The sequence below is a fragment of the Erpetoichthys calabaricus genome, chromosome 7, assembly GCF_900747795.2.
Source record: "Erpetoichthys calabaricus chromosome 7, fErpCal1.3, whole genome shotgun sequence".
Classification (NCBI taxonomy): domain Eukaryota; kingdom Metazoa; phylum Chordata; class Cladistia; order Polypteriformes; family Polypteridae; genus Erpetoichthys; species Erpetoichthys calabaricus.
In genome coordinates this window covers 139305959-139328760 of record NC_041400.2, presented here as the reverse complement: position 1 = coordinate 139328760, position 22802 = coordinate 139305959, and the positions used below count along the sequence as shown (strand labels likewise).

The window sequence follows — 22802 nt, the reverse complement described above, 5'->3', positions numbered from 1 at the left end:
TTTGCTACATAAACTTGTGCTCTAAAGTTTTTAAAATTAATTTTAAAAATACCTTGTCCATTCTTGCTGTTTACAATTGGACTGAAGGAAACCAGAGCCCAAGCATTAAAAAAGGCGTAAAGTTACCACATACACCAATTTTTCAAGGTAAAAATGGTATTGGACATTAGTCAAGAGATTGCACAAATATTGTATACAGAACATTCATGTCATTTTGTAAAGGAATACTACAAAGAAAACAAACTATATAGGAGATTCAAACTTTTAAAAATTAAACAGCTCTGTACCTTATCTCGCAGACTGTCTCTGTCTCGCAGAACTGTGTGAAAGACAAGAAAAGTACACTTGCCAATCACAGTAACAACTGACAAACCCATGTACAATCCCATTCATCCTAACCTGGAATCATCATTTCATATTATCTTTATTGGTTGACATATGTGCTAAGGAGAACACTATGATAAGTCTAGGTGAATATGCAAACTCCAAACAGACAACAATCAGGCACATGTTTCAAATCCATGACACTAGATCCGTAAAGCAGCACGATTCACAATTATTCTGTCTTGCCTCCTTACATAAGAGCTACTCACCTATACAGTATTCAGTTTTCTAGTAAACAATATTTCCATTCTTAATATTGTATGGATCTACGTTTTAGTCCGCTTCACCATCAGCTGCAATGAAATGACTTGCCATAGTTAAATATGTTTGGAACTGTAGATGGATTTAATAATGGTCAATCAAGAACATGTTTCCTTTTCCTCTTTGGCTGCTTGTGGTTGTTCATAGAGAGATGAGCACTACAAACTCACAGGCATATATTCAGTAGGTCTACCATTCACGTGTTAACATTCAGCCTAAGTGCTACAAGCCATACCTTTAAGGTATTGTAATTATAAGCCTTATATAAACCTTAGTACCCCTTGGTTCCACTGCAAGAACAGAAGGTATTTAAATTTTTTATTTTTTAAATAATTCCCTTTAGAACACAATTTTATGTGGCAAATTGAAGTATACCATGATTATGAAGAAATAATTCAAGTGAACTTTTCTTATTCTAAGTGCATTAAGAGTACATAATACAGGTAAAATTCCGTTACAATAAACTGCCAGGGATCTAAAAAAATATTTCGTTGTAATGAGATTCTATATTTGTTGCTATAGTGCTTTCTTTAACTTCTTTAACAATCATTTCAATAGCTTCTTTCGCGTTAATTTTAATCTCCTCCCCTGTACAAGTTATGCTGACGAGAATTTTTCTCAGCATTTCCTTGCAATAATACACTGTCAGGGTACGAATCAAATGGCTGAAGCACTGCTGTGCAATTAGGTGGGAGGAATTCAACGCGAACATTATCTAAATGTGGAAGCATGTTGTGGGCAGCACAGTTATCAATCAAAAGCCAAATCATCCTTTCCTTCTTCTTCATATTGTGAGGTTTCTGAACTCTTTTGGGATTTCCCCCCACACCCCAACAAAGGGGAACGACACGCTGAAGTGCATCCTGAAGCACAATTGCCGCGTCTGTGGAAGATTGTTTGTCCATTGCTGGGGCAGGACAACAGCAGGCTCACAGCGCTGCAGCGAAGCGCCACAGAAGCAAATCCTAAAAGACTGTGGTCGCGTTATAAGTCCCTGTCTTGCACCCCAAAACACGAGGCTGAGTCTCAGTACTTTAGCAAAACCAGCTTTATTGAGCTTGAAACAGGAACAGCTCAGTTATTTATTGTAGTGTGATCTACCACTCTCCTATACACAGACACAGCTGTCAGGCAGGGTTGTAGCTAGGTTAGTGGCAAAGTAATACTGTTTCCTGCATTTACGATGTTTCTTGCATCACCCATCAAGATCTTTTCATTGTTTGTTTCGGTGAAGAGCCGTAGCAGAGCTGTGAGCCTGCTGTTGCCCCAGCAATGGATAAACAGTCTTCCACAGACACAGTGATTGCACTTCTGGACGCTTTTCAGCGTGTTGTCCAGTTGGGGGAGGTTCCAAGAGAGTTTAGAAACCTCACATTTTCTTGAATGAGTGCCGCATTAATAGGAATGTTTCTTGAACGAGCATCACTGAACCACATAAAAACAGCTTTTTCGATGACTTCAAATGCAGCAATTCGCATACGTTTGCAACCCAAGATTTTTCTCCTTTTTTGTCTGGTCTTTCAAGAAAGTTGACAGTGTCAATGGCGAAATTCCAAATTCACTAGCAACATCTTTTTTCTTTTTGCCGTAATCGAGAGCTGCAACAATTTAAAGTTTTTTTTCTAATATGAACTGTTATCGTTTTTTTGTGTCTGCCATTTCTATAGGAGGGTGACAATGAGTTAAATTCCAATGGATATTTTTCAAATGTTGACAAGCAATAAGCAAAACGTATCACTGAAAACCACCAAAAGCAAAAACAGCAAAAAAAACAGTATGAGGAAATTCGAAGAAAGAAAAAAAAAAAAAAAAGTTTCTATTTGGGGATCGTTGTGCACAACTGAGCTGCAACCACAGAACTAACTGCTCTGTGGATGATTCATTCAGGCATTTCAAGGTCTTTTGGGCACTTCGTTGTAATGAAAGTATCTGCTGAATGTATTTCGCAGTAACAAGATTGCTATGGACTCGTGTCATATGGGGAAAGTGTCGGGACCATAAAAATACTTCGTTGTAATGAAAATTTTGTTGTAAAAATATTCGCTGTAACGGAATTTTACCTGTATTGCAAACCAGTTTATACTGAAATGTTTCAAGAGAGTTTATAAAAAAAAACTGATTTTTAATACAGAAATAATAGCTCATATGAATTCCTGAATGTTTTTAACATGAAATTAAGTTGTACAATTTACAAAGAATTACTTTGTTATTTGTATACACTTGGAAGTTCTACTGGAAAAGGGGCTAAAAGGGAAAGCTTTTGTTTAAAAAAAAAAAAAAAAAAAACTAGCATTAACACTAGAATCCCTGAAGCCTATGAAAATATTTGTAATGCCAGGCCACCTTAAATTCCCTTACACCTCCTAATCAGCGCCTTTGTTTAGCAAAAATGTCAGTCAGCACTGGCAGCAGGCGGCTTGCTCACCCATCCCCTACTGAGGCAACTGAAGTCAGACACAAAATTCTCACGGCTGAAGTCTGTGTATCTGGGAATTAGGTGTCTGGACATGAAGTGTAGAATGTGTGAAGACTGAAGTCCAAATATCAAATAAACACTTTCACAAAAAGGTATAACAAAACAAGTGCGCTTCTATGCAAGAATATAACCAATATGCATGAAGAAGGGGCCTGAGTTGCCTCAAAAGCTTGCATATTGTAACCTTTCTAGTTAGCCAATGAAAGGTGACATTTTGCTTAACTTCTCACTACATCCATAATTGCTAACATGGTACAACACCCTAGTACTACCAAAGGAAAAAAAACGGTTCAATTTACATGTTGCTGTCAATTTATAAAAACTGAAGTCCAAATATCAATCAATACAAAGTAGACATGTCCACTTGGCAGGTGCTGCGGTAAGAACTTGTAAAAGTTTTTTTTTTTTTTTTTTCTTTCTTACTATCAGTGTCAGATCGGCGAGAGCGTAAACGTGCATGATAGAACAAAACTATATATTTAAAAAAAAAAAACCACTAACTTTTACAAGTACCATACATTTACACCAGCTATTACAAACTCAAATCAAATGTATGTTTTTATTATATAATAGTAATAATAACAGCAGCTCACTACTCAAAACACTAAATGCAGGGAGAACACAGGCTCGAACCAGCAACCTTGATTATGAAGCAGCACTTCTTTCCTCTGCACCAGCCAATCAGTCAGCTCTCCTTCGTATCGACTGATATTTAGACTTCAGTTTAGACATTGACAGCAACATGTAAATTGAATAATTTATTTTATGTTCTTAAATAAAAACACACTTCAGTCTTCACATATCATACATGTTGTTGTTATTACTATGACATGAAAAAAATTTCTGTTTTAGTTATGTGTTCAACATTTCTTGCCTTGCATTTCCTGCCACTCTACATTTACAAAGATCATTGTAGACATGGGACACACGAAATGTATGTATTCCAAATAACGATATAATGTATTATTTACCCTATACAATTCCATACACCTCACTCCCAGATACACAGACTTTAGCTGTGAGAATTTTACGTTGGACTTCAGCTGCCTCGGTGGTGGATGGGTGAGCAAGTTGCCTGCTGCCAGTACTAATTGACACATTTGCAAAACAAAGGCGCTGATGAAGAGGTGCGAGGAAATTTAAGGTGGCCTGGCACTATGACCTTAAGAAGGCCATATTCTAGGCTCCCATATTGATTGCACCAGAGTTGTCTTTGCCTTTCATTCTCCAGACCTCTGACATCAGCCTGGTAGTTATTCTTGCTCAAGCTGTCAACAGAGCTAAACACTCCACAATCTACCTCAGGCAGAAACTGCTGAGTCAGGAAACAAAGCATGCACTAATCGAGCGTAAAGTCCTCATCATCTCGTGGGGCATTGGTCAACTAAGGTATTATCTGCTGGAGCAGGAGTTCACATTGATTATAGATAACACTCCTCTGCAATAGCTGGAAACCCATAAGAAACAAACCCACAAGTTTTTTAGCCCTCCAGTTGTATAGGTTTGTGGTCCACCAATGCATGCAAACGCCAAAGCACTCTCTCATGCATATAACCTCTTGGGAAGGTCAGCCCTTCTCCATATGTGTCACACACAAGTATCTGGATTACACCTTCAAGGCTCTGCGCAGGTTAAGGGCTCCACACTAGGATGAGAGGGGGCAGTGTCACTAATGTTCTTTTCCCTTTCACCTGAAGCTTTGAGAAGCCAAACTTGGATGACTTGTGGCTATAGCCTCGGTCCTGAAAGTTTATCCCATCTCAACTGCCAGCTGTAAGTTTGTTGTCAGGGATGTGTTGATTAGAGACAGAATGAACCCAAACCAAAGAGAATGGCAAGAAAAGTGAAGAAGCTTGTTAAAGCTTGCTTTTGTTTTGCGTTATGGGCTTAACGTTGACTATAAAAGATGGACTTCTGGGCTTGTACCACAATCTATGAACCCAAATTTAAATTGTCATGTGACAAAGCAAACATATTAATTGTAAAACTTAAAAAGTAAGAGGCATTGTTGGATAGTTTTTTTAAGGAGGTATATTTACTGATAGAAACAGCTGTGTTTATGATGCTGCAAAGTGTCCTTAAATCCCTCCCAGGTTTTTAGGAACTTCTGTTAAGTGCTGCTTTGGGATAAGGGTGGGTAGGATTGTGTGGAGTGGATTGGATATGGTTGTTGAAGGCACTGTAAGCACAACAGAGCTTCTTCTACAACCAGTACTGTGAATTTCCCCTTGGGATTAATAAAGTATCTATCTACTTATCTATACTGAATGAAAAGCTGCCATTTCAGAAGTGACATTAAGCTGCTGTTTTTAATACTCTATTTGTGATGTCAGAGTTGTCAAATTAGTTGTATGAGTTCAAAACACTGGAAACATGGACAGATTTTAGAAGCATAAGCTCTCCTTCAACAAGTGGTTCAAAGATCTGCTAGTGGGACTGGAGAAAACTGCATGGAAGGCATTCAAGTATGTTGTTAATAATTTTTCTTGGGAATTAGAGAGCAACAAACTATGTCTAACTCATTAAAAAAATGCTTCAAGTGCAACATGCTGCTACAGATTCCCTTTCTGCATTCACATTTGGACTTTTGCCCTGCTAATCTTAATACAGAGAGTGACTAAGATGGTGAAAGGTTTCACCAGGTCATTGCAAAGATTGAAAAGCAGTACCAGAGCAAGTAAAATCCATCAGTGCTGGCTGACTATTGTTGGACACTCAAACAAGAAGCATCTGATGCTCTGTACAAATGAAAATCAGCAGCAAAGCATTTTTACATCAATTGACTAATGCAGTGTGTCAGCATCAATAAGTGATTGAACACACTAAATCCAATAAAAGTTAACTTCATGTTTCACTATGTTTATCAAAAATTAATCAAAAATTATATTTGTGTTCAGTCTGAAGCAGTTTATTATTATCATCAAAATATTTTAGGAAGCAAATCTTTTTTAAACATTTGTTGTCCAGTGTAATTAATAGGCAAACTTCAGACCTGCTCTTCATTATGGTCCAATGCAGCCAGAATGTTTAATTTGAGACTTCAGAGGTTTTTACTTCCCATCAGGTATGTTTTTCATAAACGTTAGGTATAAGAAATTTGAGATACATTTAGTCACAGAATTGCCATAATCAAAAACTAACTAAAGAACATCAGTAGATACTATTTTCACATCACTATTAAAGCTTTTCAGCCACGACATTGTGAAGCACTGTTCAAAAGCAGGTATTCAATTTAATCTACTAATGTAATTTGACCTACTAATGTATGCAAACACATTCTATTATCACTATTATTGATGTTTAAGACTCACTGTTATAAAAATACCAAACAGAAATGTGATTACTCTTTGATGAAGAAATTAAAAAAATTAAAATGCTTCAGCTTTTAATCATTTAGCTTAAGTTTCAATGCAAAAGAATACACTTTCCTGTAAAATTGCGTTTTGCAATGAGCATCAACAAAAGCCTAGTCACTAGAATAAGCAGAAAAGGCAGGAATTTATCTAATGCATGTTGTGTATAGGATGTTCAAAAGTAAGCAGCTCCAGTAACCTAATAATATTATTATTATTTATTATCCAAGGTGACTTAACAAGATCTGAGATACCATTGGTTACATTTCTTTTGCATTTTCTATTTGGAGAACAAACAGGTGAAGTGACTTATTATGTTTATACAGTGTCAGTAGCACAATTTGAACCCACAATCTCAGGGTTTGAAGTATAAGGTCCGAAGTCTTAACCCCTACATCACACAGCCTGCCAATAATATTGGCCCTTGGTTTAAAAGAGATAAAATATAATTACTGTATACAGACAAAAGGCACTTGGTTAATTACATAGTACTTCTGATACACCTGCTTAACTGATAGCACCACAGCTGAGGCCCACTGTCTTATGAAATTTCCCAGGCAAAGCCTGCTAACCCAACTAGTTTAAAAATAAAGCTAGTCTTCCCTATTTCTTCTAACTTAAAACAGTTTGCAGTCTTTAATAATAGTCCTCTCTTACATTAAATTCTTTCAGTGATTTCTCCTGGATCAAGCTAGCGCATGATAAATTCTGCTGTATACCATACAGTATACAAATGTGTAATGAAACACTGAAACAAAATGTTTTTGGGAATCTTACATGTTTTTCATTTGAATGTAAAATACATACAAACCCAAATATTTTTTCCATTTCTGTAATTTTCTGCTCTGCATAACAAGGAGTATCTAGTAAGTGTACCTGCAATAGGCTGGTACTCTGTCTAGGGCTAGTTCTTGCCTTGTGCTCTATGCTGCTGGCATAGGTTCTGACTCCTATTACCCTAAGATTGACTTATGCCAGTTCAGCAATAGAAGATTGGGGGGGGGCACAACAATATAAAATGTTAATGGTAATACATCACAATCACAAAAAACAAAGACAAAAAATAAATAAAAAAAAAAATCACATAAAAACTGACCATCTACTGCTGTATCATTGTCCTTGAAAGAAGTGGAATAAACAACTTACGATGCAGGCTGTGTACCATATCCAGAAGGACTGGAGTCAGTGTTTGACTGTAGCTATGGAAAATATCCAAGAAAAGAACTTCAGTACATGGCTGTAACAAAAAAGAGGAAAGAGTAAGAACTCTTGTGATTACACAATTAAATGCCTTATAATGCAATTTTAACCTTCATCAATAGATATTCAATTTCATAAATACAGTAAGCTACTGTAATCCTAGTTACTTTATTGCACTTACTGTAATAAATCAGACAAATATATAAAAAGTAACTACTAACATTTCATTCCAAAAGAAAATAAAGCTTACTGCCTACTCCAAAAACCAAAAAAGTCGACTTTCAGCCTTGAAGGATAAGACTGTAGTGATTTACAGTTTCTTATTACTCTTACAGTAACAAAACTGCAAACTTTCTTGTAAACTACATACATTAGTTATTCATTCAGAAATTAAATAAATGACTCTTTGTGTCTAGTTGTGCAGTAACCAACACATAAAAGTCTGTGCAAAAAGCATGAATTCTTCAAATATGTTCCAAATGTACACAAAGTTTGACTTGAGGCTTATTTTTATGCTCAGTGAAATACTTAAATTAACATGAAATAATGTTTTTTATTATAGGTGTAAAAACATTTTGCCCAGCAGCTTTTTCAGTAATCCCAGTTAATGTAATTACAAAATAAATGTTAATCTTGTATCATTCTAAAATAATGGGGGATTTAAACCTCAGAGATACACAATAGGTGTTCCATTATTTATATTATTTTGAAACACAAGAATTTATTTTACTAGTTCAATATGGATTGGTTATTAGTCAATAATAGGAAAATTATATGTAAACTAATTGAAACATCAAAAGTTTTCATAAAATAAAATTTAATAATATAAAAGGAAAACAATATAAGATGAAAATAAAATATATTCTTATTCAGTACCAGGCTGCCTTATTTGCTATCTTGTCTCCTACATTTACCTTCAGCGCCTTTCCTCTGTGTTTGTGTGTGCCTGAAACCCTCTTCATTAGCACTCTCTCTCAAGGACGTTCTCGTAAAACCTGATTCTCAGTCTATGCCTTTATTCTTGAGGTGCCTTTCTTGCCTTCTATCTACTTTTATGCTTTCTGTCTTTGAAGGCAGCTCCCTCAGCATGCCTCCTATGTTTTTTCTCCTCTTTGTGTGTCTGACATTCATATTTCCTCTTTCAATCATGTCACAAAAGCCAAACTGACCAATCACACCAAATCCATAGCAACCAATCATACTGCTTAAAGGGATAGGACACACATAGACCTTAGTGTTTTATTATATAGTAGATTATAAATCTTAATTAACTGTAAGCGTAAAGTCCAAGATTTCATACCTATTTAATATTTCTTGTTAGTTGCACTGACATAACTTTTTGAATGGTCTATGTTAAGTCACTATTGACCACAAAAGTAAAGCTCAGCACTGCATAACACGTGATACTTCTGTTAGTCACACCGCTATCTTTTAATGGTCTAATGGTTAACCTTAAAAATTTTCATAAAAATTTTCAGGCAAATCTGGTCATTTATCAGGTATGCCCAAATATTGCACTGGATTGTCTATTGTTCTCCCAGAACCTCCAATAAATATCATCATTAGTAGTTTCTGAATTATTGCTGTTACAGTCACACAAACATACACAGACTCTGCTATTTATAGCATAATATACTAAAGGAACCTCATTTTTGTATACCGATCAGCTATACCTTCAAATACTGATAAAACATTTGAATAATATATAGTAAACTACCATCACATTTCAACTTCCAGACAATGTTCAAAATCCATTAAGAAGACTAACAGAATGTTAGGTTACATAGCTCAATGTATACAGTACACATCAAAGGAGGTTATGCTTAAGGTTTGACCGTGTTAGTGTGGCCGCACCTGAAGTACTATGTGCAGTTTTGGTCACCGGGCAACAAAAAAGATATAGCAATGCTAGAAAAAGTTCAGAGAAGAGTGACTTGGCTGATTCCAAGACTGCTGGGGATAAGTTATGAGGAGAGATTAAAGGAGTTTAGTTTTTTGTGTTTGAAAGTGATAAGTACAATATACAGAGATTGTTAGTTTAACATTAGTTCAACAAGAACACTGGGGGTACGGTTGTAAAATGGTTATATTTAAGTTAAATAGTTAAGTTGTAAAATGGTTCAATTACCTATTGTTGAAGTCATCAGTCTAGGTGTTCATATACATTTTACAACCTACACCTATGAATGTCTGATGTATTCAATATGTACAAGAACAATAAAATACTGTAATTTGTGTTATTAGTTAAAACAGATGGTGTTAGTTAATTATTGAAACTTAGATGATGATCAGACCATGTTTTAAAACAAATTCATACATAAACGTGGTAATTTTCAAAAGGGTTAAAATACTTTTTCTTGCCACTGTATGTTGTCCCAAGCATAACAGCAATTTTCTGGTAACAAGGCGATTTCGCAGCCTGTAGCCCTACCATTTTATGGTTAAACACTCGAAAGGGATTCTCCACACCAACTGAAAGTCTCTTTTTCTTCTATCTTAAAATAACAATCACAGCATCAGATGTGCTCTAATCCCTAACACAGAGCTAAGTGGGGCAGAAAAGACCGACTTAATAGAGGCACAGTGGAAGGAGTTGAGGAATACACTTTGCCTCTCAATTCCCTTCAGCCCATACACTGACGACCTGAATTATGAGCCATAACATGGCCAGTGGCCACTACTGCTACCCTCTATCCCTCCTGTTTTTGTCTACAGTTCTCACAACTCCTGGAATATATCAAGCCAGTATTAGAAATTGAACCCTCAGGAGGAAAATGCTAAAATAATGTTGGTGTAAAGATGATAAGACTGAAGAAAAAGAAAAGGAAAAACTGAGGACCAGACAGAATTAAACTGAGGAAAGTTGGACATAAAAAAGCAGGATATCGTCAGCATCATATAGAGGCTTTGTGTGTGGGACATTATGCAAGGGTTTATTCTATTATTATTTAATATATATTAATATAAATTATTACATATACATTTATTCAGTATGATTATAAATCTATATACTGCACATACATATACAGTACTGTGCAAAAGTTTTAGGCAGGTGTGAAAAAATGCTGTAAACAAAGAATGCTTTCAGAAATATAAATAATGATTGTTTATTGTTATCAATTTACAAAATGCAAAGTGAGCGAACAAAAGAAAAATCTAAATCAAATCAATATTTGGTGTTACTACCTTTTGCCTTCAAACCAGCATCAATTCTTATAGGTACACTTGCTCAAAGTCAGGGATTTTATAGGGTTATAGTCAGGTGTATGATCAACCAATTATACCAAACAGGTGCTAATGATCATCAATGCCTCACATAGGTTGAAACACAGTCATTAACTGAAACAGAAACAGCTGTGCAGGAGGCTTAAAACTGGGTGAGGAACAGCTAAACTCTGCTACCAAGGTGAGGTTGTGGAAGACAGTTTCATGTCATGGCAAGATTGAGCACAGCAACAAGACACAAGGTAGTTATACTGCATCAGCAAGGTCTCTCCCAGACAAAGATTTCAAAGCAGACTGGGATTTCAAGATGTGCTGTTCAAGCTCTTTTGAAGAAGCACAAAGAAACAGGCAACGCTGAGGATTGTAGATGCAGTGGTCGGCCAAGGAAAGATACATCAAGCTTATTACCCTTCGAAATTGGAAGATGTCCAGCAGTGCCATCCGCTCAGAACTGGCAGGAACCAGTGGGACCCAGGTACACCCATCTACTGTCCGGAGAAGTCTGGCCAGAAGTGGTCTTCATGGAAGAGTTGCAGCCAAAAAGCCATACCTCCGACGTGGAAACATGGCTAAGCGACTCAAGTATGCACGAAAACATAGGAACTGGGGTGCAGAAAAATGGCAGCAGGTGCTCTGGACTGATGAGTCAAAATTTGAAGCAGAAGGCAGTTTGTTCTTTGAAGGGCTGGAGAGCAGTACAATAATGAATGTCTGCAGGCAACAGTGAAGCATGGTGGAGGTTCCTTGAATGTTTGGGGCTGCATTTCTGCAAATGGAGTTGGAGATTTGGTCAGGATTAATGGTGTTCTCAATGCTGAGAAATACGGGCAGATACTTATCCATCATGCAATACCATCAGGGAGGCGTATTATTGGCCACAAATTTATTCTGCAGCAGGACAACAACCCCAAACATACAGCCAAAGTCATTAAGAACTATCTTCAGCGTAAAGAAGTCCTGGAAGTGATGGTATGGCCCCCACAGAGCCCTGATCTCAACATCATCGAGTATGTCTGGGATTACATGGAGACAGAAGGATGTGAGGAAGCCTACATCCACAGAAGATCTGTGGTTAGTTCTCCAAGATGTTTGGAACAACCTACTAGCCGAGTTCCTTCAAAAACTGTGTGCAAGTGTACCTAGAAGAATTGATGCTGTTTTGAAGGCAAAGGGTGGTCACACCAAATATTGATTTGATTTAGATTTCTCTTTTGTTCATTCACTGCATTTTGTTGATTGATGAAAATAAATGATTAACACTTCCATTTTTGAAAGCATTCTTTGTTTATAGCATTTTTTCACACCTGCCTAAAACTTTTGCACAGTACTGTATATAATACATAATAGCAGTAAAATTGGTTTGTCCTTTACCTTTTTGTTAAATCCAGTTTCTGTTATTGCACAATTAGCATGTAGAAGTCTTTTTTTTTTAACAGTTTATGCAAAAGATTCCTAGAAATAACCTGTTTTATAAGTAACTAGCCAACCCGCGGCGTACCATACGCCGCATAATCAGGCCGCTTTTTTAATGATTTTTAAGCACAGGGAAAAAATTAACATTTGAAAAATCCGGAGGAGAGGGGAAGGACGCCCATTACGCCCCATCCGTCATGCTAGTCTGCTGATTTCTCGTTCAGTAACCTGTGAGTAGTGATGGGCGGAGTGAAGCCTCACGAAGCATCAACACGTTTGAAGCAATTGTGTCGGAAATCGTATCGAAGCTTCGAAGCATTTGACACTCACCTCTCTCGTGACACCTCCTGGCCATTTTCATTAACGTTACAGAAACTTATGATACACTTCAATGACGTCTGTTAAAAGTCGTATTGCTTTTATTTTTTCGTAGCTACAGACTGACAACGAAGAGAAGGGTTCGTCAGCAGCTTGTAGTGTGTGATGTCTAAAAAATATAAATATAACTAACGCCGACAGACAGAATGCACTATACGATAGCAAGAATTAAACAAAATAAGACGCCTCACCTCACGCATTCCCGGCTCTAAAATTAGTATTTACTTTTGCACTGTATCATTATAATCGCTCCTGTTATTAGTATTATAATTAACCCTGATCTTTTCTTGAGATCACATTTAATAGCCTTAAATGTTTTCTTTGGTCTGTCTTAATTAAAACGGAGTAGACAGAAAATAAAGGTTTATCCCTGTACTTTGCCATGATATAGGTAAGCACATTTGAGAAAGAAAATGTGAAATCCTTAAATCACAGATGTTATTATTCGATCAAGTATTAAAATCTGCAGTGCTTCGAAAGCTCGACACAGTGTCGAAACCTGAGTATCGAGCGGCCCATCACTACCTGTGAGTCACGTAGAGTTTTCATTGTTATTTGCGGTTCTGGCCGCTTTCGTGTACTGAGTTGTTCCGGAGTCACAGTTGAGAAACAGTTTTTTAATGTCTTTTAAGCACAGGGGAAAAAATGAACATGTGGCCCGGTGCATTCTTTAACTGCCTTGTGGCGCTGTAGTAGTACGGCTGCTTTGCAGTAAGGAGACAGTGGAAAATTGTGGGTTCGCTTCCCGGTTTCTCCCTGTGTGGATAGCAAATTATCCGTGACAAACAAACTGTTTTACACGCTGCAAACCAATCCGCGCCGCTTTTTCAATGTTTTTTAAGCAGAGGGAAAAAAATGAACATTTGCAAAATCTGTAACGCTGCTTTCACTAAGTACAATGCACACGCGTTTAATTTGTCAGCCACTTTTTGCCAGCCGTCTTTTCTGGTTTGGGCCGCTTTTGCAGTCTTACCTCTTGTGTATATTATATCTTGAAATCCTTCGAGTTGCTAATTAACTAACTAACACCCACTCACTCAGCTTGTGTGAAAAAAATGCGCCAGTTCTTTCATCATTTTGTTGCAGCCTATCAAAGACTTGCTGATCATGTTTTGTAGACGATATATATATTGGCTTTTCACTCAGCGCGAGGGCGCGCATTCATCTCGGATTATTACATCCTGCTAGACTAATCTGCTACACGGCTGCATTTGAAAAACCGACTTATCCCGGATGAGTTTCAAAGGCATTAATAATTAGGAATCTGGTTGGAACAAAACCCTGCAGCCACAGGGGTTCACCAGGACCGAGTTTGGCAAACACTGCTGAACAGAGATGAAACCGACTCAGGTGAGGAGTGGGAGCGGGCAAAGTAGTTGCAGCTATTGATTATTCAGTGTTGTTTGCCTGGGTGTCTGATCTGCGTTGACTGACATGGCTGTTTTCTGTGTATCCCATGGCTGTCTTCCGGCAGTGTGAATGCCTCGAGAGACAGGACGTCCCTGTGTGGTGAGTTGTTGCAGTTTGTGACCACGTCGCCGACATTATCCCAATGTTGGCAAACAAAGCCAACAGCCATGTTGCGAAGTTTGAGAGTAACAGTTTCGTCAATGACATTTTTACATCCAGCTAGTCTGCTAGACTAATGTGCTACACGTCTGCGTTTGAAAAACCGACTTATCCCGGATGAGTTTCACCAGCATTAATGATTAGGAATCTGGTTGGAACAAAACCCTGCATCTACAGGGGTTCACCAGGACCAAGTTTGGGAAACACTGCTGAACACAGACAAAACCAACTCAGGTGAGGAGTTGGGGCGGGCAAAGTGGTTGCAGCTATTGATTATTCAGTGTTGTTTGCCTGGGTGTCTGATCTGCTCAACAGGATCATAAATAAAAGGAAAACAATGTGAAGGCAATGTCACAGGTGATCCTGTGGTATAGCGGGTCCACAGCTCCCCTTCAAAAGGCCATTTTTAATCAGGCGACTGACAGTAGTGGAGTCAGGCACAGAGAAGGTCAGCTGCAGAGAGAGCGTCTCGACTGTTGCAGGGCCTGAAGCAGGTGAGACGCTAATGAAAAAGAGGCACAGGGCTTATTGGTTTTTAAAGACTGCTTCCTTCATTATGTTTTAACTTCAGTTTTAAAGGATTGCGCGGCTCTCTCTTACGCTGCCTGTGGGTGCCTCTGTCTCTCTGTGGCGCTGCCTCTGTGTGTGTGCGCGGCTCTCTCTCTCTCGCGCTGCCTGTGTGTGCCTCTGTCTCTCTCTGGCGTTGCCTCTGTGTGTGTGTGTGTGTGTGCCTCTGTCTCTCTGGCGCTGCCTCTGTTTGCCTCTGTCTCTCTCTGGCGTTGCCTCTGTGTGTGTGTGTGTGCCTCTGTCTCTCTGGCGCTGCCTCTGTGTGTGCCTCTGTCTCTCTGGCGCTGCCTGTGTGTGCGCGGCTCTCTGTCTCGCGCTGCCTGTGTGTGCCTCTGTGTCTCTCTGGCGCTGCCTCTGTGTGAACCAAGGTTCCACTGAGGTTGACTAATGAAAAGTCAACGTGGCTCAGAGCCGCAAGTGGACTGTGGCACAGACAAACAGAAATGACGGCATGTTTTCCGAGGCGTCGTGTCCGAGTTGGTGGGCATGGCTCTGTGATTTTTTCGTCGTATCCAATGGTCTAAGAGTTGGTGGGCGTGGCTCCTTCCTGCATGCGCCATTGGCGTCTTACTTGTCGGCGGTTTAGTGAATCCACGCCCCTTCCGGCGTGCTTTCCATGGGTGGCTACTTGTCTCCCGGCTTAGTGAATTATATATATAGATATTTTTTAGATTTTTTATGACAGATTGTTAATATTCACTTATGTATCAGTTACACACACCATGACCTTATAATATGTTAAAAATTGACTCAACTAAGATAAGAATTTTATAGTACTATCTATTAGAGGTGGGCGGTATGACCAAAATTCTATATCACGGTATTTTTCTAAATTCTGCCGGTTTCACGGTATTAGATGGTATTTTTTTCCCCATGCATGAGTGGATGTTAACTACATTTTCCACTGCAATTACTGCAGTAGACTGGCTAAGAATAACCTATTAGACTGTTATGAGAATTGTACATCGTACAAAAAGACATTTTAATGTGCGCGCAAGTATTAATCCAGGTTTGCATGGCCCCATAAAGTGATAGTTTTCAAGGGGGTGGCACTAAAGAGAAGGAATCACATTGCATGACAGATGCAGTCAAAATATAGAACCTTTAATTGAACAAATTTTGCAAAAGCTTAAACTATGATTTTGACAACATATTTTCAACCATCCAAAGAGGCATTTAGACTTAGTAAAATATCCAGAGGTGTTTGTCAAAAGTTGGATTTCACTGAACACGTCTTAGAAAAGGAATAAATAGTAAATATTTTTTGTAAACCAACTACAGTTTCTGTTAATGTTAACAATCTCTGTCCACTGACACGTTAAAGTGACTTTTTAAACAATTTTACCATCATTAAACTGCATAATATTTAAACTAATAAACAATAAAATACATAATAGTATTACTGATAGTTGCACCATTACTTCAAGGCTTCAAGCCCAGGTGCATTACACAGTATTCACCAAATTAAAATAAAATAAAACAAGTGTAATCTTGGAGATGACAATGTCATGACATCTTACCAACTGTACCATCATTTAGGCAAACTGCATTAATATGGACCTTGCTTCAAGCTAAGCTATATACATAAATAATAAAAACTGCAACTTGCATTTATAATGCTGTTTGTGGTATAGCCCTATGGAAGCACATTAGGGCCACTGTGAAGAAAAAAAAATATGGACACGGAAGAAAAAAACAAACTATATGTCGAGAATAAATTCGACATGTTGACTATGTCAAGATTAAAGTCGACATTTCCACTTTATTCTCAGTTTATTTTATAATTAAAGTAGAATGTTGTAAACTAAACTTCATCCTAAAATCAATGTTTAATTTACTAGATTTTCTCAAACCCCGTCACAAGTTAATGCAGCACATCAAATACTTTGTGTTAAGTGTTCCCCGACCCAGTCGTTAATCACTATGCTTCTTAAACTGACTTCCTCCGCACTAAGAGCAGGCGCCTGCAGCAATCACCGCACAGAATCCATTCACTTCATGATATTCCTGCTCTCTACCAAAACCACACGATAATTACCAATCACCACACGATAAACGTCTTTGTGAAATTAAAACTAGTTATTAACTTAGCCGACGGAGTGTTCAGAACTTTAAAAATATCTTCGTTATACAAGTTTAATTATGCCATCCATTCAGAGTTGCGCCCAGCGCTGAATGAGTCGATAGCACATCGCAGAATGAATACAACCAAAACATACACTAGCAAGTATAAAAACAAGTACAACTTGGCTTGCAGTATTATCCAGTAGTATAGAAACAGTATTTACACATCTGACCTTTTAAAACTAAAGTATCTCCAGGCGACGGATGTGACTCCTTTTTTTTCGGCAAAGGTTCTTCTGTTCATCACATGTTCAACTTTACTTTTAGTTCAGTTTCAGAATGCTCTCTGTCCATTTTCACCACGTAGAATACCTATGCTACTGCCCACTATTTGGTGGTGTAGCAGTGAAAAAGAGCCCTAGTGCAACAAATCTGTGTTTAGCGGTGTAGCAGTGAAAAAGGTCCCCACTTAAACAGTTTCCCGCTGCGCCACGTTCCGAACGTCGTTTAGGCAATTTAAACCAGTGTTGCAGTATAAGAAAAATCCATATCATAAAAAAAATAAAAAACGGTTTTCGGTATGAACCGGTATACCGCCCAGCACTACTATCTATGGATTATAAATGTTGCTGTGCATATCTAATACACTTTTCTGTCTATCTGGTTGGTGAGAAGAATCACATGTGTGGAAACATATTTTAGATACTAGCTGAAAAAGTTTATCATGTTCTTCATCCATTCATTTTAAATGTCAATTTCCAACAGTTTATAAAAACAATAAAACTTTATTAAAACTTTTAACTATGATACTTGTCAATAATTGCTTCCATCTTCGTACAGATTAAGACAATTGATTAATAACCCCTTTCTATTGCTTGTGTTTACGGAAATCAACCAGGTATATCTTACAGACAGCTCTGGCAAAAGGCTTAAGGCAAGGTTAAATAATAGGGAAGATAAAGGGACAGTTGGGTTGGCTGACCCAATTTAATTTGGTATAAACTAAAGTTTTAATTAACAAACAAGAAATTTGTAAAAATCAATGACAGACTAAAAGTCAATAAAGATTATTTTGGCAAAACCTCTCTCTTGGTAGAACTATTTCAATCCATAAGGTGAAACAAATTCTTTAAACTTGGATCATTCTAGCCAGCATAGACTTGTGTTACTGGGAAAAATAAAAATTAGCAACTTTTGAAGGCACAGTCTAAAAAAATAAAGAAAATTAACCTTTTTTTAGAATCAATAACTTTAGATTGTTTTAATTCCTGTATGTATCTGCTTGAGCAAATTATCCTGCAGTGGGAGGTGAAAATTGCTTTTTTTTTAAATTTTATTGTAATCATTCCATACAAATAGATCAATTTTTACAAAAAATAAGATTGAAAACAAATCAACCCCTACCCCTGAGAAAGAGAGCATGTCCAACGGAATAAAACTTAAAGCTAGTAAAAATAAATAAATTGATGAGTTTAATAGGAGGATAAAGATAAATGGAGAAGAAAAAGAAATGGGAAGAGAATCTACTTCCTCAGTGCTTTAAGAGCTTATTCTAAAACTAGTCATTTAGCCAGTTACAATAACAGGCGCTAGAATAGTAGTGCATAAACATTAGTAGGAACAGTCTATATTAAATGGCAAGGGACTTTGACCTCATTCTTTTTGTTGGTCCTATTTTTCTTTCTTTCAGCCTTTCTTTTGTTGATGTTTACATGCTGAGCTGACCGTTCTTCGTGGGCTGCCGCCGTGTATTGTGTGTCTTTAATTTTCTGTGACAGTATTCAATAAGGGCGTGCACAAAAAGGTGAGCTTCAAAAGGGCGACCTCAATTGAGCGCGGCGAATAAAGGCGTTCGTAGATAAATTAGTTCAAATGGCTCTGGAATATGTGAAAAGCAACAAAGGTGCAGATCTTTATTTACGTGCGCCTTTATTCGCTGCGCCCAATTGAGGTCGCCCTTTTGAGGCTCGCCTTTTTGTGCGCGCCCTTATTGAAGGATGCCTGTGCGCGCCCTTATTGAAGGATACCGTCTTGTACGTCCGCTGGCTTGTACGTCCGTAATATACCTTTAATTTTCTCTGGCGGTAATACAGGCGTGCGTGTCGGTAATATGTCTTTAATCTCCTTTGACAGTAATACTGGCTTGTATGTGGCTGTAATATGCGTCACTGTATTGTGTACCTTTAATTTCCTCTCGCAGTAATACTGGTTTGTATTTCCGTAAAACGCCTCTAACTTTCTCTGACAGTAATATCGCACATCGCACCATGCCCCGCGCATGCGCACTGCATCAGAAGACACCCACACACGGACACCTGGACGCACATAGGGATTTTATATATATAGATATTATTGATTAGATCCTGCCAGGTTTTGAAAAAGGTCTGCACAGATCCTCTAACTGAGAATTTGATTTTCTCCAATTTCAAATAATATAAAACATCAGTTACCCACTGGCTTAAAAGAGGAGAGTTAGGATTCCTCCAGTTTAGCAAAATAAGTCTGCGTTCCAATAGTGTAGTGAAGGCAATCAGTTTGTTTGTCCTTCTCCACTTTAAGCCCATCTGGAAGAACACCAAACACACCTGCTAATGGGTTAAGAGGGATTGTGACACCAAGGCTGTCTGAAAAACTTAAACGTTTTTGTCCAGAATGATGTTAATTTGGTGCAGACCCAAAACATGTGACCCAGTGAGGCTGGAACTTGACTGCAGCGTTCGCAGGTTGGATCATGCCCTAGAAACATTTTGGTCAATTTTAAGTGAGACAGATGTGCTCGATATATAATTTTGAGTTGAGTAATTGTATCCTTTGAGCATATGGAGCTCGAATGAATTAGAAAATTGCTCTTTAATGATGATGCTAGTAAGAAGAAAAAATACTTTTTTGTTGTGTTATAAGAGAATAGAATAGGTGCGCCGTGAATGGCAGCCTTTCCAGCAGCTCCGTGTAGGACTTTATCTTCTTTATCTTTCTACCTTTTTCTCTCTCTCTCTGATCACTCCTACCACTTTCTTTTATGTGGACTCGTTTCCTGGAATGTGAATTTCCCCTTGGGGATTAATAAAGTATCTATCTCTCTAAAAAATAACCTAGAATTAGGATTCCATGCTTCTCTTACTTTTCAATTAAAAAAAGTTCTAGGTCATATTTGTTCAATAGAATTGGTAATATATATTATGCTGCAATATTTCTCATAGAATGTATTTTTTTTACAATATTTATTTCTACTGAATTAATTTTTGTATAGTACCCTTACATTTACATGCTCAAAGTATGGTACCTACTAACAAATATAGTTAAATATGCAGTATATATAGTAAAACTGGCAGACAGTGTGATGTAGTGATCAAGGCTTTGGACCTCAAATGATGAGATTGTGGATTCATATACCGTTTGTGGCACCGTGTGACCATAAGCAAGGTATTTCACCAGCTTGTGCTTTAATTGGTAAAACAAAAACAACATAATTAATTATATCTCAAATGTTGTAAGTCACCTGGGACAAAGGAGTCTCTCCAAATAAAAAATAAATACATAAAAACAAAACACAAAAAATATGGAATATGTACATATATATTACTATTACTTTTAGTTATTATTAATGCCAGTATAGAAAATAAGAAAATAAACATACCCGTAAACTGTATTTCCAAGAATCTCCGCCTGCTTCTTCCACAGCTACAAAGAAAAGATTGAAACTTTAGTCTATAAATACCCAACTCTAATATTTCATAAAAAGATTCAGTTTAAAGATGTGATTTAGTTACAGTTCACCCATCCTTTTCTTAAGTCCATGTGGGATTTCTCCTGGATCCTTTAGATTTCCTCTAAAATCCCAAAAATGTGCAATTTAGGCTGAATAGTGAGTCTAAATTACCCCAGGGCAGGGGTTCTCAAACTCGGTCCAGGGAACTCACTGTGGCTACAGGTTTTTGTTCAAATCAGATTCATAATCAGTGACAACACCTGATAACACTGATATGATTTAATTAGCTGGTATTTGTTTATCTCTTCTCCTACATTTAGAAAAGCACAGGAGCATGATTTTTAGATTTATTAAATTAAATAAAAAAATTAAAAATGAGAAGAGCAGACGAGGCAAACAACACTGAATAATGAAAGGCTGCAACAACTTTAGCATCAGACCCAGTAATCAGTAAATAATGGATTAATTAAACAATCAGAACACCTGGAAAAGTAGAATTAAAATCAAGATGAAAATACTGTTAAAACGAAAAAAAAATACATTACTCCCATATAACTGCTTAGTACAATTTAATATTATATATATATATATATATATGTATTTTACCAAACTCAGTTTTCTAATTTTTATATTGTTCTCAAAAGACAGAATCTCAGAAATAACAGTTCATTTAATTAGCCCAGGAGTCCAATTAAAAACAGAAGCTGGCTGGAACAAAAACCTGCAGCCACAGCGGGTCCCCAGAGCCCAGTTTGGGAAGTAATGCCCCAGGGTAGAGTGTATATAGATGGTTAGATGAGCCTAGTGACAGATTGGTCCTCCATGAAGAGCTGGTCTCTGTATTGCATCCGAAGTTACCAGGTAGATGCAATTCACAACTCATAAAATTCACAATTTTTCTGATTTGGCCTAGACATATCTCTAAGAATAAACATTTAAAATAAGCCAACAACTAGCAAGAGCACTGACAAATCTCTGAGGTAGTCAAATTATGACTCTTAATGAAGGCAAGGGTGTGCCTCAAATAAACTACTGCACAAGTTAAGCAACTTAACTATTCAGAAAAAACTTTGAGAGGCGTAGACGAATACAGAAAGACAAAAATATACATCAGACTACTACAGCTGTCAACTCATGCAACAAATCCAGTTTTATGCCAAAATTCACTTAAAAGGAATTCAATGCTTATATTGGATAAGTATATAAATAAATCTGATCACATATGACTGAAATGTTTGTCTAAAACCAGGTTTAGGTTCTCTTAAAAGAAAGGTTAATAGGGTAAAAATCATGGTTTAAAGAGAGTAACAGTATATAAGATCATTGAAAACTAGGACATAAATGGAGAAAAAAATAGTCATACAGTGGCCAAAAAGGGCAAAATGCAAAAATTAAACAAGTGTAAATTGGATCGAATCAATGAGCAAAAATAATTAAATAATAGGCATTAAAACAGCATCAAAAAGCAAGTGTGCCAAATTATCAAAACTACAGGATTAAAATAAACACCAAAAATGTAAATGCATATAGTTACCCAAACTGAAAATTGACAAAGAACCCACAATGGAAAAACCATCATGAAAACAGACCATGACAGCATGTATGAGCAAACCTACAGTTAAGAACTTCATTTCTGAAGTTAATTTTAAACACTAATTATTCTTTTTTTTCTTCACTTGTTTTTCTTTCTTGTACCTCTTTTTGCTTTGCGCCGTTTCCCACCATAATCTATCACCTATGGGGGAGGAGCGAAAGCTTTAGATTCATCAACAATTTCAATCTCTGGTTTTTGACGGATCTCGACACTTTAGTGTGTGTTTGTGCCTCAGTTTCTTAAGGCTGGTCTACAGCTAAAATAGCTGGACAGAAAAATACCAAACTCAACAGGCCGTGTATTTTAAGTACACTAGCTGTTCGAATGAAATGTACTCGAACAGAAATTCAATATACCTGAACTCTTGTTCAAACAATGAAATTTAAAAATACAGTGTGCATGACATGATGTGCGCCTGACTGCATCTGACTTGGTCAACATAACCTCAAAGTAACAAGTCAATAACTTTGTGATAATTATTAATAGTTTAATCATTTCCATACATTGACATAAAAATTACTACTGATTACTATAGAATTGCTAGAATATCGAATAAAAACTGTGAAAAACCACGACTGGATAATACACTTTTGGTGTTATGTTCAGAGA

General features: G+C 37.2%; 1 protein-coding gene across 1 annotated transcript in view; it reads right to left on the bottom strand.

Annotated features, from left to right (window-relative positions):
- ipo11 (importin 11) overlaps positions 1 to 22802 on the bottom strand; it is a 311838-nt gene that overhangs the window by 156644 nt on the left and 132392 nt on the right. Inside the window, exons 12-13 of the mRNA XM_051929691.1 lie at positions 20528 to 20571; positions 7621 to 7711 (exon numbers count right to left, since the gene is read on the bottom strand). Of these exons, the coding sequence (XP_051785651.1) occupies positions 7621 to 7711; positions 20528 to 20571 (135 nt within the window). The remainder of the gene's footprint in view (positions 1 to 7620; positions 7712 to 20527; positions 20572 to 22802) is intronic.